At 45.3% G+C, this 17,547-nt stretch overlaps 2 protein-coding genes across 3 annotated transcripts in view; both read left to right on the top strand.

The window, feature by feature from the left end:
• Positions 1-1,108: 1,108 nt before the first annotated feature.
• TMEM109 (transmembrane protein 109) lies at positions 1,109-5,346 on the top strand. 2 transcript variants are annotated; one of them, XM_033157464.1, is made up of 4 exons: positions 1,109-1,207; positions 2,175-2,428; positions 3,058-3,160; positions 4,721-5,346. In XM_033157464.1, exons 2-4 carry the CDS (start codon positions 2,207-2,209, stop codon positions 5,101-5,103), a joined length of 708 nt encoding a protein of 235 aa, XP_033013355.1. In that variant the 5' UTR covers positions 1,109-1,207; positions 2,175-2,206; the 3' UTR covers positions 5,104-5,346. The 2 variants fall into 2 exon arrangements, with proteins under 2 accessions (XP_033013355.1, XP_033013347.1); XM_033157456.1 differs by lacking the exon at positions 1,109-1,207 and adding an exon at positions 1,311-1,414.
• An 11,372-nt stretch (positions 5,347-16,718) lies between these two features.
• The window catches only part of TMEM132A (transmembrane protein 132A), a 30,547-nt gene continuing 29,718 nt past the window's right edge, over positions 16,719-17,547 (top strand). Inside the window, exon 1 of the mRNA XM_033157432.1 lies at positions 16,719-16,892. Within this exon, the coding sequence (XP_033013323.1) occupies positions 16,820-16,892 (73 nt within the window). The 5' untranslated portion in view covers positions 16,719-16,819. The remainder of the gene's footprint in view (positions 16,893-17,547) is intronic.

The following is a 17,547-nucleotide window of genomic DNA, read 5'->3' as shown; positions in this document are numbered from 1 at the left end:
GGGCTCCAGCGGTGCCGATCAACTACAACTCCCGGCATGCATTTGGACCGAGGAGTAGTTGCGTTAAACTGCGCCTGCTAATCCGTGTTTGGAAGCCTTTCCGCGCCCCTCTTTCTCGCGGCAAAATTCAAGAAAACAATGGAGAACTAGCCGCTTTGACTCCTTAGCGTAGTGATAAAGCGGGATATCAAATCCAAACTCTTATTATTATCATTATTTCGTGGGTGTTTGTTTTTAAAGTATTGGGAAGTGCAGCGTGTTCACACGCCAAGGCAACGGGGCACAAAGACATCTGCCTGAACGCTGTACAGGAGAGCAGAATCATCTTAGAGACCAACTAAGTTTGTTCTTGGTAGGTAGCCGTGTTGGTCTGCCATAGTCAAAACAAAAATTAAAAAAAAAAATGTACAGAAGAGCAGAAGTGGTTCTTGCCGTCCTCTGCAGTTTAACGAGGTTACTAGTGCTATCCGATATGCGTTTGGTAAGGAGAACGTTTTGCTGAAAATCCAGCCCAGTCTCAACTCGCATCTCTGCCCTGTGATGTTAATACACTGCAGGAGCGTCGTAAATCCCCCCCCCTTTTTTAAAGCGTGCAGAAAACGCTCAAAAGCCAGATCACAGGTTTCACGTGATCTAAACTCCCCAAGTTAGAGGGGAGCCGCTCTCTTTGCTATTTCTTCTTGTTAATTACAGCTACATGCGCTGCAATATAGGTTCCCTCCAGACCTCGTAAAAAGATCTCCCGTTCCATCCCAGGGAAGAGAAGCGGCAGCAGAAATGCCTTAAGGAGCCCTGGAGTTTCATATCGTGATAAGAACCTAGATATCTTCCATAATTACGAGCCTGAAGGCGGCACCACCCACCGAATGACAATGCAAAATCCCAGTAACGACCCTCGAGCCTAATTGTGATTGGATCCGACGCACTATTTGCGGCGGGAAGGCCTGTCGTGAGAAGCAGACTGTAAAGTGTATCTGTCGCTATACAGTACTTGGAAGCGCATGGTTGCTTTAACTCGTGTGAACGTCGCTGTAAAGAACTGCAATTCCCGGCATGCCCCTGGATAGAGCGTGGCGCGCCTTCCTCGTGCCTTTTGGACTGCATTTCCCAGAGTGCAACGGCGCTTGGAGCTATTTTTGAATGGAGAGAGAGTGGGGGTGCGATAAAGCTGCTCGCTCCGGAATTCCCCTCTAGGCCAAGTACCCAGGTAAGCAGCACCCGCTCTGCTTTTTCTCCTCGACGGCGGCGGCCAATCAGCAGCCCCCGTTCGGCGCGTGCGCCCTCTGGCGCAGTTCGGCGCTGCTGGTGGGAATCTTAGCGCGGATCCCTCGGGAGTAGCCAGGAGCGAGAGCTCCTTCGTGCCATTAACGACTTCAAGGCGGGAGCAGGCGATTCCCCGCGCTTCTGTAAACAGGTGCTGGGGGAGAGAATAAGTCAGGCTAAGGAGGGGCTTCAAAAAGTGGGGAGATAAACAGGGGAGGGGGGATTGTGTTTGGGACGCGGAGTTAGGTTGTATCTCTGTAAGAGAAACGAGAGAGGGATGTGGGGTCGTGGCCCTTTATTTAGACTTTTCACCTAGTGACTTCAGACCCAGTCAGTCCTGCACCTGCAAGAGAGATTCTCACCTTACTTTTTGTAGATCCCCTGCTTCCCTCTGTGCATAGGTTGCTAGAAAAATACTGCAGAGCAGACAGGAATACGATGGTCTCTATAGTTCATTAGAGAGCTGCTTGATCTGCCTATTAGCCTGGGGCTGATGGGAGTTGGAGCTCAACTTAATCCAGAGAGCCATGGGTTCCCAACCCCTGGCTTAGTACTTGTACAGGGTGTGTGCGCTTCATCCAGTTACAGCTATTGTTCAACACAGTTTGTCTTGTTGCATGCAAAATGTACTTAGTACAGGTCATCCTCTTGCATGAAGTTTGCCTTTGTATGCAGAATCCATTTTGCTTGCATTTGACTCTGGCATGGGGCAATGGAACTCGTGGTTTCATCTTAACTAGTTTAGTAGTCTGCTCTGCTCACCTTTCTACTTAATGTCTCTTTATGTAGTAGGTGTTGTAGTGAGAAGAGGGGGCATACATTTTTCATGGCTAAAATGTCATCCTTGTCACTCCTTAGATTGCTTGCAGTGCCAGATAAACATGACTTTAGGGATCTCTCCTATTTTGCAGAGAAGTTGGTTGCAAAGACAACAGCTGGAGCAATGACTCGATGGGGCCTCGCCTTACGGAGCTGCTTCCAGCCCCTGCTAAAACCAATCTTCGCCGTAGTAGCACTACTTGTGCTCACTCATGTGGGAATAACCAATGCCCAGTCAAAGCGAGCAAAGTATGCCGAACAGGACTTTCTATCCCAAGTGGGTCATTCCGTGAGCGAGACAATGGAGGATTTGATTGGACGAGAGAACTTTAGAATATTGAATAAGGTAAGAAAGAAGTTCATGTGAACTGCCTGTGAACTGCCCCTATACCTGGGGGGTATAGGGTGGTATATAAATTCAATAAAATGGTGATGGTGGTTTTTAGTGGTTTTCATGTATCTGTGGCAAGTAGCTAACCAGTGGACAAATAAACTAAATGTTTAGGGGGGAAAGCACAGTGAACAGCTCTTTCTGGATTGAATCACTTTAGAATGCAGTTGGGGATTACATGATTGAACACTTTGCTATGTGGTGGTGGTGGGGAAACCAGTCAGAGTTTTGCCTTGACATGCTAGTTTACTTTGTGTTGGGATTTAGAACAGGAGGGAACATTTCCAGCATAAATTCCTTTAGCTTTGTTTTGTGTTGGTATGAGTCCAAGGAGAGTTGTACCATCTGCTTTTTCTACATGATTAAATTAAACCTATGACAAAAGTGATTTTGACCAGTTTTATGTCATCTTGTAGCTCTTTATTTAATTCCCACTCATTTCAGCAGCTGAGGGAGCTATCCGTTGCTACATTTCTTTACCCAAGCAGATGGGTTCTAACTGTGTGGACAGCCCTTTTGAATTCTGACGGTTGATAATGGAGTGAATAGAAAAACACACATGTGTGCACCTTCTCTTCTTGCAGAATATCTCTTCCCTGGTCTGGATGCTGTCCTCTGGGATCTCTTCAGCATTATTTGTTGTGGCTCAAATTACAGGGCAGCTCCTTACTTCCTTTGGAATAGCTGGTAAGTGACCAGGAGATTGGTTGGATGGAAGATGGGGTAGTGGTGTTCAACTAAATTTTACCTAGAGTAGACAATTAATTAACATAACTTAACCATGTTCGTTCATTTCAATGGGTTTACTCTGTGACAAACTTAGCTGAATCCAAAGGATGTCGCATATTTAGTCCCCCCTTCTTGCTTATTTGTCTTCAAAGCAGGAACAACCTAGGCTGCAGCCCTACTCAACTCAGTGGGACTGTCTTCCAAGCAAATAAAGCATAGGTTTGTGATGTTAAACTTATGTCAGTGGTGGTGGTGGTGGTGGGATGGAGCAGGGCTGGGATTGGCATATAGGAACCCATACTGTTTCCTATTTTGTTGTTGTTGTTGTTGCTGTTGTCTTGGCTCAGAGATGCAGCATGAGTCATGTTTGCCCAAGAGGTGTTTGCATTTCTTAGACATACACTTCCTGCTTGTGAACTAGATGGGACTTTCCAAATGGTGTTTTTGATTGTGGCAGATAATGTTGTACAGATTTAAATCCCTCTAGGCATATCCAAATCTTTAAGCATCCAGAAGTGGTTAATTAGATTCCAACCCCGTGTTTCGTCTGTGTGTATAAAATTGATTTTCAGGGTCAGTGGGTTAAAGCTTTCAAATTGAATCTGATCTTTTTAAAATGACAAAGGTGACAACAACACCAAAAGTGAAATTGATTTTGTAGAAAGTGTTCAGAAAATATTATTCAAAAGCCGTTTATTGTCTAATTTTAACATATTTTGGGCCACATAGTTTCTTTTAAATAGTTTGATCTGGTATTAGCTAGTTTCCCAGTTCAATTTTTTTCTGAGAACTAATGTGCTTATAAATTTATATCTTGGTGTCTTTCATCCTTCCAACAACACCCACACACCCCACTTTATGCTTCAGAACTCTTGAGGTAGGCTTCACTGAGTTCAAAGCAGAATATTTACAAGTGTGCTCAAATTGAAGCCTCAAGTCTATTTCCCACATCATATATTTTAGGAGTAGTCTGTCAGTATCCTATTGTGACAAATAGGTGTATTACATGCTGTCAAGCCTATGTGCAATGGTAAATACAAATTTGTTGTATGAGCCAGCCCTGTGTCTCTGTCTGCACAGTTGAGTTGAGCAGTGCCATGCCCAGAAAGAACTGGTTTGCTTGGGCAGAGGAATTTCTCCCTTTGATGCTGACACTTCAGCTGTTTTCAATGAGACAAAAACGTGGACTCCCACATTAAAAAAAATTAATGTTTGATGTCTTTTTGTGTTTTAATTTGTTGGAAGCACCCAGAGTAGCTGAGGTAACCCAGTCAGATGGGCGGCAACCATACAAAAACCAACAAACCATTATTATTATTATTATTATTATTATTATTATTATTATTATTATTATTATTATCAGCAGCATTTTAGGACTAATAGCAGAGCCTGTACTGATGCATTGTGGGAGGGATGCTTCCTTCTGGAATGTAGTGATGCCATAGTCATGAAATGGTGTAGTGCCACACTGGGTTGAATGATTTTTAAAAACTTTTCCCTTTCTCCTTTGTGTTCCAGGGGAGCGTGCAACTCAGTTCCTGAAGCTAAACCCTGAACAGGTGCAGACAGCGCTGCTCTGGGGCCTGGCTGCTCTGCTTGGTTATTGGGTGTTGTCGTTTCTGTTGAGTGTGTTGGTCGCCATCTTGAGCCGCATCATGTGGGGCCTCAAGTTTGTCGTCTTTGGGGCCTGCTTTACGTTTATTGTCACCTCAGTGCCTGATAGTTCTGTGCAAACTATGCTTCTGTCAGGGTTACTTACGCTGTATGTCCTGCTTGGTTGGCTGTGTGGTTTGAACCACTCAGGGGCCCGACTAGAAGCCGAAGTGCGCAGCTTGAAGTGTCAAGTGGCAGAGCTGCAGCGCAGGCAGAGGCGCTCTGCCAAGCACCTGGATGAAGAATGAAGTTCTGGGAAGTTTATAATCTCCATGTACCTTCAATAAGAGGCAACTGTTTTCTTCCTTTCTTCACTTACTCCATGATTCCCTCCTAGACTATTGATGCTCTCTTGTGAGTCTTTCACTCATAGCTGAGCAAGAACATGCAAATACTTAATGGAACTTCCCTATAGGAGATGAATGATTCTGGGATACTATCTTACCAATTGTCACTCCAGTGACCTGTTAAAAGCTCTCTCCATCTCTTGACTTCCCTGTCTTGTGTTTTGTTTTGGGTTCTTTCATACCTCCTCCTTCTAGATCTCTACCTTTCATCTTCCTCTTGGATGATGAGCTTGCTGGTGAAGTGAGGGTGCTATTCACTCAATCATGACTTTTAATATCAATTTCTCTATAGTGCTGCATATTGGGATAGAAGAATGGGGTGTTGAAGGGATTGCTCTGAGAATCTTGGTCTCGTATGTTCCACCAGCATGCCAGTATGTATATCAGACAGTTAAGGCCAGTGCCTTCTTGAAAGCTAAAGCTGATTGTCATGATTGTGATGGCAACAGAACAAACCACAATGTTGTTTTGAGTGTGTGTGTGTGTGTGTCTGTGTGTGTGTGTGTGTGTGTGCGTGCATGCATGCATGTGCTGGGAAAGCGTGTTTCATTTCCAGCTCCTTATAAGCCAAATATACTCATGTAGAACTACTCATGTAGAACCAATGGCAAGTAGCATTCAGCTGCTTTGTTCTGGGCAGAAATAAGCCATAGACAAAAGTGAATGTTTGTAGCTCTTCCCTCTAGACAGAATTTGTACCTCTAGCAAATGGAATCACAAGCCCAGACTCAAGTACTTTTTCTGTTTGTTTTGGTTTGGAGGCATAACTCACTCAAGGTATAAGCCACATATCTGTTGACAATATATATTTTTAAACTGCCAGTTTTTAAACAAATGGGGTATTTTTACACTCTTCTAAATAAAAGCGTATTTAATCATTTTCTCTTTGCTTTTATTGTGTGTGTTTCCAGTCATCCTTTCGTTTTTGTTTTGTTTTTTTAAGCAGAGGTGATGCAGAATCTGCTATGAGAGGCTTGTGACTTGTTAGGCCAGGGGTTGGCAACCCTTTAGGGCCATTGGCACATTTGGGTTTGTTTTTTTTAGCATGTTCTCTGAATAGCACATTCTGGTCGCTTCTCTCCCCCAGATTGCCCCCCTCCAAGAGAAATTGCAAGAGAAGTGAGGCACACCCCACCATTTTTCCAAGGGGTCTGAGTAAAAGTTGGATCCAGTAGAATTAAACTTAGCCTTGAAATGCATATAGAACTGAAAGAGGACATGGGAAGGAGCAATACTCTTTCAGCTGCCTCCTTCATTTGGCTTACTCTTCAAGAAATAAAACATTAACCACCCCTACCGCCACATGACTAAGAGGAGCAGTGACTAGGGAAGCGGGGCTCAGAGACTTCATGTTTGCTGCGGAAGACCTCAAAGTTGCCAATCTCAATCCCTAAGATAGACCACTATAAGCATCTCTTAGCAGCAATGTCTAAAGTATGAGCTGGAACTGTTCTTGGTTTGACCCAGTCACTAGTCAATATTTTAAAAATAGGTGCACCTATGTGTATGTTTGCAGGGCTATCTTGTGATCTGATCATGATTAGTGATCAAACCCCTTGTTCTGATGCATGTTCAACGGCCCTTGCTTCTAAGTTTGCATAGTATTGCAACCTTATTCTATCACAGAGGCGTGCATTTTCACAGTTCATACCAAACTGCAATGTAGCTGAAAATATAGGGGCTGCTCTAGTGAATGTGTCTAATAATTCTTTCTGCATGTCCCCGAGTCAATTTTTACCAGTATTCTCCCGGATGACTCCACTCCAGTCTTTGTTACGCTAAATTGTTGGCAGATGCTGATACCTTGAGACTTTGTTGGGAGTGGGTATCAGGAGCAGGTCAGCAATAAATCACATGGCACAAGTGAAGTTAACTATTCAAGGAAACATGGTCTGCTCTGTGCTTTATGACTGAGTGGGGATCTGAACCCTGCTCTCTTATTTATGAGTAATAGGCTTAGGATCAGGGTATCAATCTGCTTATTGAAAATCTGCACTTAAGAGTGGCAGTGGCCAGCCGTAGATAAATTCCTGTGGGAACCCTACATTGCCTCTGCAGCAGGATAGCTGTGCTTTCTAAACTCCCACTATGCTGCAGTAAAAAAGGTGTGGTACATGAACCATGGAGACAGGCCTAGTATCAGGAGTGAGCATTTGCTGGAGCCTACTGCCAACCTCCAGGTCCCCCTCCTGTTGCTGCTCTGCCTGTTTGCTTGTCCTTTATAAATGAGCAATCAGCAACATAAATGAGGAGGAGGTAGGTGGCTGTACAGCTTAGATGCAGAGAAATGACATCTGAATGGACAGCGGTGGTGGAGGGAAGGGACTGCATTCCTTTGCTCAAGAATCTTCAAATACCTGAAACTACTGCATACATGTGTGAAGCCAGAATATGAATCTGGACAGACAGCATGCAGTTGGCTAAATGGGACTTAAAAGCAGGTAACACTTGGGTACTTGTGTGCCCAGTATTCCCAGGATCTGAATGTGGAGCTGTGCGGGACACACATTAGACCATTGAAATGCATATCCCACTCAGCCAACTTAAGCCTTCTCCAGATGCCTCCTCTGAGGTAGAAATGTCCTGTAAATATATGGATGCCCAATTTCTTGCCATCCAAATCTATAGAGTCCCTGCATGTGGGATCCAAACAGAGTCAAAGGCAGAGATGCTGTGTCTTTTAATCCTACACGGGAGCCTTTTGTGTGCTTGCCTGGATTAGAGAGGGGTGTACGTGCAGGTGGGCAGGGGATGGAGTTTCACAGAGGGGAAGCATTTTTGCCATTCTCTGGGAGCTAAGAGGAAATATTCAGCTGAGCCAACCTGCTTCACATCCACAAATTGCAAAAGTGAATATAGTTAGTAACACCAGCCAGCTGGTAAATCTCCTGGCCCAGAAACCGAGCTCTTTCCTCTGGGTGATGCTGTGTATTCTAAGGACCTAATGAGAGATTAGTTCAGACAATTCTCTGCTCTTCCTGGGTAAGCTGAAGACGCAAAGAGTTTTCAACGGTTTCGTTTCTCGTGCCTGCTCCTCATTGTTATGTAACGATTTTCTCATCCCTGCCTTTTTGCCTTTTATAAATATGAATTTGGCTCGAAGCCTGCTGCAGAAGCCTCTCCTTAGCTGTGATGCCACAAACAGCAATTTGCACAGTGGCACCTCTGGGCAGCATCCCTGGGCTTATTAAAAAGCAGTCCAGAGCTTTTCTCTCCCTCTACCCTCCCCACCATTCATATTAAAACCATACAGCAACCCAACTGCTTACACATCTGCACCAGCAAATAGCTTTTGGGGTGAGCTGCTCTTTTAAAGCTTAATAGTCCCACAGGTTTGAACAGGAATAACCTCAGCAAGAGAAAGCAGACACTAGGAGCATAGGAAATGGCCTTCTACCAAGTTCGGCCCATAAACTACTGTTATCTGTGACTCTATAGCTTATTAGAAGTTCAGGAAGCTCTTCAGCCTCCACCCATTTCCTGATCTTTGCCTTGCCCTGTTCTGCTAACCCTAATAGGACTGAATCTGCCTCCACATCCAGTAGCCATTTTCTTTTTTATCCTGCATAAGGAGGATATTTCAGGTTACCAGGGTGGGGAGTGAGGATTTAAAATTGAAGTTTGGCAAGTTTGCGGTTATTTTTATAATAATAATAATAATAATAATAATAATAATAATAATAATAATAATAACAACAACAACAACAACACTAGTAGTCTTTTTTATTTTGATTTTTTAAAAATGAGGCGCCAGAAGACCCAGACTTCCCAACCCCAACTGGCACACCAGATTGCCTGCTGCAGGAGCAGTCAATGTGAGGCCCATTGGGCTCCAACTCCCATCAGCCCCAGCTAGCATGACCAATGGGTAGGGATGGTGGGAGTTGGTGTCCAACAACATTTGGAGGTCATCACACAGGGGACCCCTGCCATACTGTATAAATTGTACCTATGATGCACCACAATAATGTTGGTTACTGTTTCCTGACAAAGTATTGCTGGTGCTTGTGGAGGGGTGGAACTGAGCTCAGATCTTAGCTCCCAGCACCAGTTTTGCCCTCATGCCAGTGCTGGAACTCCCATACCTAATCCTATGAAGGCGCTGCTGTATCAACAATTCATCTTTTAATAATGAGGCCGCAGGAGGTCGTTTGCAAGATAGAAACTGATTTTGTTCACTTCGCAACCTTGGCTTTACAGCGTCTTCACATTCGTAGATTGGATTTTTAAGCTTCCACTTGTTAATCAGCTAACAATATGTTAACTGATCTTGCATGCTCTGCAGACCTTTAACAAATCAGATGCTTGTTTGTTTGTTTTTAATAAATGGATTAATTAATGTATAAATGAATAAATCAAAACCAATCCTTTGATTAGTCAAATATTTAAGCTCAGCTCATTAGAGTCTCGTGTCACCCCACACTTCTTATTTATTTATTCACTCATCCATCAAATAAAAGGTTGACTTGTGAATTGTGATGGCGAGGAGACAATCCCATAATACGAAAATAGCAAATTAATAAGACTCAAAAAAATAGCTATTGGGAAACATCTGGCTGAGGCCAAATGTCACAGTCTCCTTGTGAATTTCATTTTCAAATGGATTCTAAATGCAACGGAGGCAAGAACAAACAAACAAGCAAAATGTGCTGAATATCCAAATGGCTTCAAATATTGATTTAGCCTTTGTTGGGTTTAAACTAGCATCCCACAGATAAAAAGCTTTCTATCCTCTATATCCTGCTGCCACTCATATGGCCCATCCCCTAGGGACAGGCTCTGGGAAGACAGCGGTTGGGATGTTCTGATCTTAAAATATGCTTATTTTCTAATCCTCTCTGTGTTCAGTCTTGCTCTCTTTTCCAGATCCCTCTCTAATTGCTTCCCTGCGCAGCCACTGTCCTCTTGTGTTCAGTTTGCTTGCAAATTCTAGAGTGTCTCCTTGCCTCCCCCCCCCCCTTATCTCATCTTGCTGCACTGAGACTGTTACATATCGGGTGCAAAGCTGATTGTACCATTTCAAAAACACATAGCTGTGCCTGGTGCCTTATTAGACAGGAAGACAGTACAGTACAGCCCACTTTACAGTCACCCCTCAAAGCATCTAGCAAGCTGACCTGTTTCGAATGTCAGGGCTCAGCTGTGAAACAGGTGATGTATCATAGGGAAGAGGGGCTACTAACCACGACAGCTATGTTCTCTCTGTATGTTCTACCAGTGTGCCTCTGAATATTCCAGTTGCTGGGGAATCAGACCTGTAGCGATTACTGTTGCACTCAGGTACCGATTGCAGACTTTCCATAGGCATCTGGTTGGTCACTTTGAGAACAGGGTGCTGGACTTAGCCTGATCCTGCATATCTGTTATGTTCTCATGAGTGTCTTATGAGTGCCCATGGGGCCAGTGCTCTGCTTTTGGCACAGAGTAAGACCAGTCTCAGGTCAAACGGATTTGGCAGAGTTTTGATGCCCCCAAAAAAGTTGCAAAACCGGACAATAATAAAATGTCAAAAATTGCAGGTCACTTTCTGTGTCCCAAAGGCAACGTACCCCGTTTAGCAATGAAAGATCATTAACTAGTGTGCCAGCTTCCTCACAGTGCCCAAACAGATGCCTATGGAAAGGGCTGCAAAATACAATTCTTGTTGTCTTTTCACCTACAAGAAGAGGCGGGAGAGATGCTTAGGAGATTTTGTTTTGTTTTCTTTGCCTCAGGTGTCAAAAATAACTTGACCTGTCTTTGCTACTTATGCACTATGACCTCCTGAGGAGGAAATTGCTGCCCTTGCCTCAGGCAGCAAAATGTCTTGGGCTGCCTCTGAACCTGCTTTGGACAACTTGAAAGTACTTGAGCAAGCAAAGATGTCTCATTTGCAGTGCAGGGTCAGCTAAAGATGAGAAAAAATGACCTCTGGACTGCAAACTGAGAATCCTTCTGAGCCGTGAAGGGGAAATGTTTCTCTGGCTATGGTGCTGCAACTGTTTGAGCTATGCACAGTGTCCAAGAATTTAACTTTCCCACAATTCCTTGTATTTGAAGCCACAGAACAGAAAACAGATTGTGATCTCAGTCTCCATTTGCTTGCATTCCCCCCCTCCTTTGTTTCCACTTTTGACACATACAGTACAGAAGAGATGGGGAACCTGCATCCCATCAGCTGCAGCCAGCATGACCAATAGTCGGGGATGATGGGAGGTATAGGCCAGCGATATCTGGAGGGCCACACAGTATCATCTTATAAGCTAATGTTGTTGTTTAGTCGTTTAGTCATGTCCAACTCTTCGTGACCCCATGGACCAGAGCACGCCAGGCACTCCTGTCTTCCACTGCTTCCCACAGTTTGGTCAGACTCATGTTGGTAGCTTCAAGCTAATAAGCTAATAGCAATCGCAAATATCCCAGGGCTGGTCTGTATGTCGCTGACTCAGGAAAACCCTTGTGAAAATGGCATACATCAATCCCACGCTCCCAGCATGGTGCTGGAGAACCTGTGGTGAGGTAGCAATTTTTTGGAATATTATATTTTTCTGGAAATGGACAAAATAATTGGTACCCATATTGGGGGGGGGAACCCCTCCTTGCTCAAGAACATGAACATGTTACATTTTAAAACTTTAATGAGTCATAAGCTATTAGCAGCAAGAGTGGCAATGACACATTACCAGAAAGACTTGAAAAGGGCAGATTTGGACTGTTGATACATCAAATCATGGCAAATTGCATTGATGGAGAAGCTCGCCAAGAAACAAAACAAGAGCAGCTGCATATATATACAGATATGTTGCCTCCTGTCTTTGAATAAGTGTACTGTTGCTGATTCGTACGGTTATTCAAAAACCTCAAATAGGAAATAAAATTTATAGAAGATGTACTGTACACACACACACACACACACACACACACACACAAAATATTGAGGGCTATGTAGGTTCCTCAGTGGGCACAGAATGTTAACTGTTGGGTGGTGGGGCAGAAAACAGATGGGCAATGGAATAAAATATCTGGAAAAGAAGCATCCGTGCTGCAACATTTTGTTGCAGGCTCTACTTGTATATATTCCAGTTTGTACAATATGTAATGGTGACAATTCAACCTTGTAAAGTCAATGAGCTGAAGCATGCTAAATCAGCACTGAACCTCTATCTATAATGGGCATCTTCTGCATTTTAACTGTGAGAATAAGGTTGCCAGTGTTTTAACAGACGGAGACGTAATGACAGAGCGGGTAAAAGAGGCAATCCTGTTGCGGGCAGGCATTTCTGCGCTTCAACTCAGGGCTTTTTATCTCCCCTGACATTGAGAAATGGTCAGATAAGTCCTTCCACTGAATGTGCCTTCACTCCTCCTTGTTTGCAGCTGGTACAGAGAGGAAACCATCTGCTGGAAATAGCACGAGTGAAGTATGCTAATTTAGCATGTGCACTGTGCACATCCATAAGGTTGCTATTCATCATGAATAAATCACATCCTATGTAAATGAGGCTGCCTGGATTTGTGAGGCCGCGATACAGCAACCGTGTTTATTAAATGAGTGAATAACTTGCAGTGCGGTAGCCAGTGATCAGACAGGCAAGTTCCAACCAGCAACAGCTGCACGCTGCCACCGCTCTGTGCGACTTTGTATGCAAATGACAGCTTATTGCAAAATAGAAAACATTTATTTGCCACATAAGAGGTTGGAATTCATTTACCAGTCTAGAAATTTGAACAGAAGCCTTCCTAGAAATTGTGGGCTCAAAAATAATTACACTTTTTCAAGGATTTGGCGTATTTCCTTCAGAAATGAAGCTCCTGCAATCGGATCCTGATCTCCCCCCCCCACACACACCCTTCAGCAACTTTCTTCTTCCTTCCTTTCAAAACGCAGACACGTTAAATGAAACCCCACATTTAACATAGCGTGTTTGATGCAGGTGCCATTCACATACTCGGCCAGTATTGTGTGAACTGGGATTTAAAGTTATCTTGCATTGTGAACTTCTCACCTCCCTCAGTCCTCAACACCCAGTGCTGGTGGTGGGGTACACCAGAGCAGCAACAACAGCCACAAAATGGCAGCCATGATGTCATTTCTGCGATCTGGATTTCTGTTTTGAATGCAGGACGTGAAAGAGGATGGGGAGGGCCCCACCACCACCAAAATATATCAGTCAGTGCCTTTCTCCAGGCTGAAAGGACGGGGCACTTTTCTAAGAGCAATATAATTGTGCTGATAAATCTTCTTGCCGGGCCCAGAAATACCGGTACATTCACTTATTTCCTTGGGGGCAGGCGAGTTGGAACTTGTCGCTTGGGTACGAAAGCCCAGAGGTGATGATAATACCACAGGGAGGTGTTAGGGAACCTCAGTGTTCATGACAAGCTGCAACAGGACCCCTCTGCTGCTCCTCGACAAAGGAAATACCCTCTTCAACTCTCTAAATGCTGAAATCCATTAAAAGCTCCTGTGGCTTTTGGTTCATACAGTCTTCAATCTCACTCCTGGTTTTGACTTTGGATGTGATTTTTAAAAATATGGCATCTTGCATAGTGTGTGTGTCACAGAGAACCAGCTTTTGGGTGCCATCATCTTGACAACAAAGGTTTATATTTTCCAAAACAGGATTTGAGGGCACAGTGTCCCGGAGCATGTATTGAATCAGGATGCCTTTCTTTTGAGAATGAAACCCACTTCTGCTCAACCCCATCCTATAAAAGAGGTTCTAGGAAGTCGGAAAATATAAAAGGCTCAATTTGGTGTTCTCCCCAACAGAAATCTGAACAGTACCAACATTCTGTTCCTCCTACATGTTTTCCTGCAACACTAACAGGATAACACTGCACCGCTTTTGTAACTGTGGCAGTGTGAACACTAGGTGAAGCTGCAACTGGTGGAAATTCTCCTTTTAATCCAAACCCCACTCCTGGCTTTTCATCTTCTTGGTCTGGCAGGTACCCAAGTGAATAAACATTTGCTTGATTCACATCTAATATCAGAGACTGATTTGTTTCCCTATATGTCTTGCTGTACAGACGTCTCTATTTTACATTCTATTTGCTTACTATGTGTCCTACTTAAGTCTGTCATATTCTTACTGCATACACACACACACACACACACACACACACAACAGAACAGGTTGCCTTCTTAACCATTGGGTTTAAATTGGCTAGCCAAGTTCTTCTGCACTGTGTGATCCAATGTGCATTTGTGCTACAGCATCCCCTGAGGTAACCAACACAATTCTACAAAGTGAGCTGCATTTGGGGCTGCATACTATATAAGGACATTAGCCCTCATGGCCTGCCTAGTCCAGAATTCTGTTCTCACTGTGGCCAACCAGATACCTAGGAAAAACCCACAAGCAGCATCCTGAGTGCAATAGCACTCTTCCCTCCTGCAGTTTCCAGCAATGGGTATTCAGAAGCATACTGCCTCTGGCAGTGGAGGTGAGGCATAGCAATTGTGGCTAGGAAGGCATTAGCAAGTTCAGGGAGACTGAGGTTTGCATAAGTACAAAAAAAACAACAACCCGCTTTACAGAAACCTATTGAAATAGAATGGAATAGTTTCCTGGCAGAGAGCATGGCTGGCTGGCAATCCGAACAGGACTCCCACATTTTGGTACATGCCTGACTTCTGAAAGACTTTCAGGTCTCAATTTACACGTCACAGAACTCACTTGATGGCCTTGGAGAAAATATTATCTCCAAGGCTTTTTATTTGATTTTCAGACTAAACGGAATGGTGATCAAGTCTGCCTGGGAGCCATCTCAGCAACTCTGAAAATCCTGTTCCTTAATTCTAAACTCTTTAATCCTAAATGGCAGAGGTTGCTTAGTGGTGAGACAGATGCATTCTGCACGCGCTCAGAGGTATTTTCTCCATTGTTGCTTTGCCTGCTCCAGGACTCGGCAGTGGTTTTGAAAACAAAATCCTGAGCCCTTATTCTGCCACAAATCATACACTGCAGCTGAGTGCCAGCCTCAATTTCCCTTCTGCAAAAAGGAAATTGTGCACATTTGCTCAAATGTTAAGTTCCACTGATTTCATGCGGGGTGTGAGTGTGGATTTCAGCATACTGGGGGAGTGGAGCAAGTGTTAACTAGGCTAACTAGGCTCCCTAGAATGCAAGAACTCCTTCTGTCCATGGGCAGAAGTGAGATCCTGTGGAAGATTCAGCCAGTACAAAGGAGGAGGGATCTGCTGATCTTTTAGTTGAAGCAAGCTAGTCCCTTTGAACTGGCATTTGATTAGCTGGCTGAAACGTCACCTAACTTCAGTGGGTTCAGACTATTGGTTTTTTACTCATGCGTTCAACAGTGGTAGTTCCATATAGTCAGACTAATGTGAACTGGGGAATTATTTTGGGTAGATTCTCCTCTGTTGTCTGACCGCCTGTCAAAATCTGTAAATGAGGGCTTGATGAAACCTGACAAGAGTTTCTTTCTGTTTCTTAGGATTGAGTGAAGCCTTGAATTTAAACGGTCCCTCTGTGCTGCTTGAATCCTACTTCTCCAGGCCATTTCCTTGTACAGTAAATCCAAATGTTGTAAACTAATGTGAATAGGAAATAATGTCAAAATTAAAAAGGTGGTGGGGGGACACCATTTGCATGCCTCTAAGGCTTTGTTCAAAAGAACAAAGCTTGGAAATCCACCCAATATCAACAGTTAAATCTATTTCAGGCCACATTGGAGGGGCAGACGCATTAAGGAAACTTAACCAGTGTGAAGTAGGCCTATTTATTAGCACCCAGTCACTTTTTGTGGTTTGTAAAAATAAATAAATAGTGAAATAGCACCTTATTTTTCTTTTGCAACCCAGTCAGATGGGTGGGGTATAAATAATAAAATTTATTTATTTATTTATTTTCCCAGGATACCTTAAGGAAAACTACGGTGAATTTCTCATCATCTCAAGACATCATCCGCGTCTCCGCTTTCTTGTCCGGTTATTTTAAAGGGTGAAAGTTGGAAACCACTGGAAGCAGCAGCAGAAGTGAAGTGTGCGAACAGTTCTGTATTGTATAATGAAACGCGCTCGATCCCCTCCGCGATCGCCCTTTCCTTCTCCCTGCTCTTTCGCGGGAATCCACTTTCTTGGATTCCCTCCTCCCCTTCGCATTTTGACCAAGCAGCTCTCGCTGCCCTCGGCGGCCTCCCAGATCCGCTCAGCTACTCGCCCTCTCCCGCCGCCGCCGCCGCCGCCGCCCCTTTTCCCCGCCGCGCCCCGGCCCCGCCTTGTTCGGAGCTGGTCCCGGAGCGGCGCGGCTACTGGGGCACTGGGTCGCCCGTCATCGAGGGGCATCTCAAGAGGCGCTTTAGGACCCAGCGGCGCAGCGGGAAGGCGCTGATCCCATGTGCTCCGGTCCCCTCCCCCTGCCTGCCTGCCTCTATTGTCTGAGGCTGAGCAGCCCGGCGGCGGCGGCGGCGGCCCGAGCAGGGATGCGCGGCTTGCGCAGCGCACCGGCGAGCGCGCACGGCTGGCGGCGCTGACTGCCCGCTGGCACCTGGAGTTTGGCGCCGCAGCGGAGCCTGGCTGTCGTGTGTGTGTGTGTGTGTGTGTGAACATGCGCTCCACAGCGCCGGGAGTGGGGATCTGAGCCGGAGTTGGGAACGGATCGGCTCCTGGAGAATGGAGTCCCCTCGTGCTGCTGCCCGCTGGCTCCTGCTGGCCGTCGCGCTGCTCAACCTGTGCGCCCCCGGAGGTGAGTCCTGGCTGGGGCTTCGGCTCCCTCGCCGATCCACTCCCCCTCCCCGGCTGCTTTTTTTGCCCCTGGCTGGGAAATGGGGGTGCAATCGCGACATGGATGTGGGGGGGTCTCGCATGTTGCTAAAGCGATGGACCGCCCTCCCCCGACAGCAACCGATGCCGTCCCTTCCCCCTGGTAGGGTCCCTCTTTAAAAAAGCGGGTTTTGAAAAACTATACTGCCTTCACTTCGGATCTCCATGGAAACAGCTGAACACCTCTGCGCGTCTACGAGGTTTGTGTGCGTGGGGAGCCAATGGGCTCTTATCCCCTTGCTCCCCCTCTCCGGACCCTTGAGCGCTGCTCCCTGGTCTCCAAGGAGGTGCCCCTCCAGTTGTTTCCCGGGCCAACAATGCCCCCGCCCCCACTCGATCTCCCCGTACTGACAATCAGGTTGAAGTGCAACATCCTTTCGAAACCCCCCCCCCCAACTCGCGTTTTCATTTATTTGTTTACCGATTAACATGCCGGCTTTCAAAACAGAAGTTTTCCCCAAGGTAACTTCGGAACCGAGCCAACTCTGGGCTCCCACTCTGCACCCTATAGGACCCCCCCCCATGTGCTATCGCATCTTTTATGCGATCTTTTATCCTCTACCTGCTGCTGAAAGGAG

The sequence above is a fragment of the Lacerta agilis genome, chromosome 1 (assembly GCF_009819535.1).
Source record: "Lacerta agilis isolate rLacAgi1 chromosome 1, rLacAgi1.pri, whole genome shotgun sequence".
NCBI lineage: Eukaryota > Metazoa > Chordata > Lepidosauria > Squamata > Lacertidae > Lacerta > Lacerta agilis.
The sequence above is the reverse complement of the archived record's forward strand: the minus strand, read 5'-3'. Positions and strand labels throughout refer to the sequence as shown.

Excerpts from the sequence above, each read along its gene's own strand:
- TMEM109 (XM_033157464.1), top strand. The coding sequence starts at position 2,207 with ATGACTCGATGGGGCCTCGCCTTACGGAGCTGCTTCCAGCCCCTGCTA. Across the intron at positions 2,429-3,057 it reads ACTTTAGAATATTGAATAAG|AATATCTCTTCCCTGGTCTG; the intron begins GTAAGAAAGAAG and ends CTCTTCTTGCAG. Across the intron at positions 3,161-4,720 it reads TACTTCCTTTGGAATAGCTG|GGGAGCGTGCAACTCAGTTC; the intron begins GTAAGTGACCAG and ends TTTGTGTTCCAG.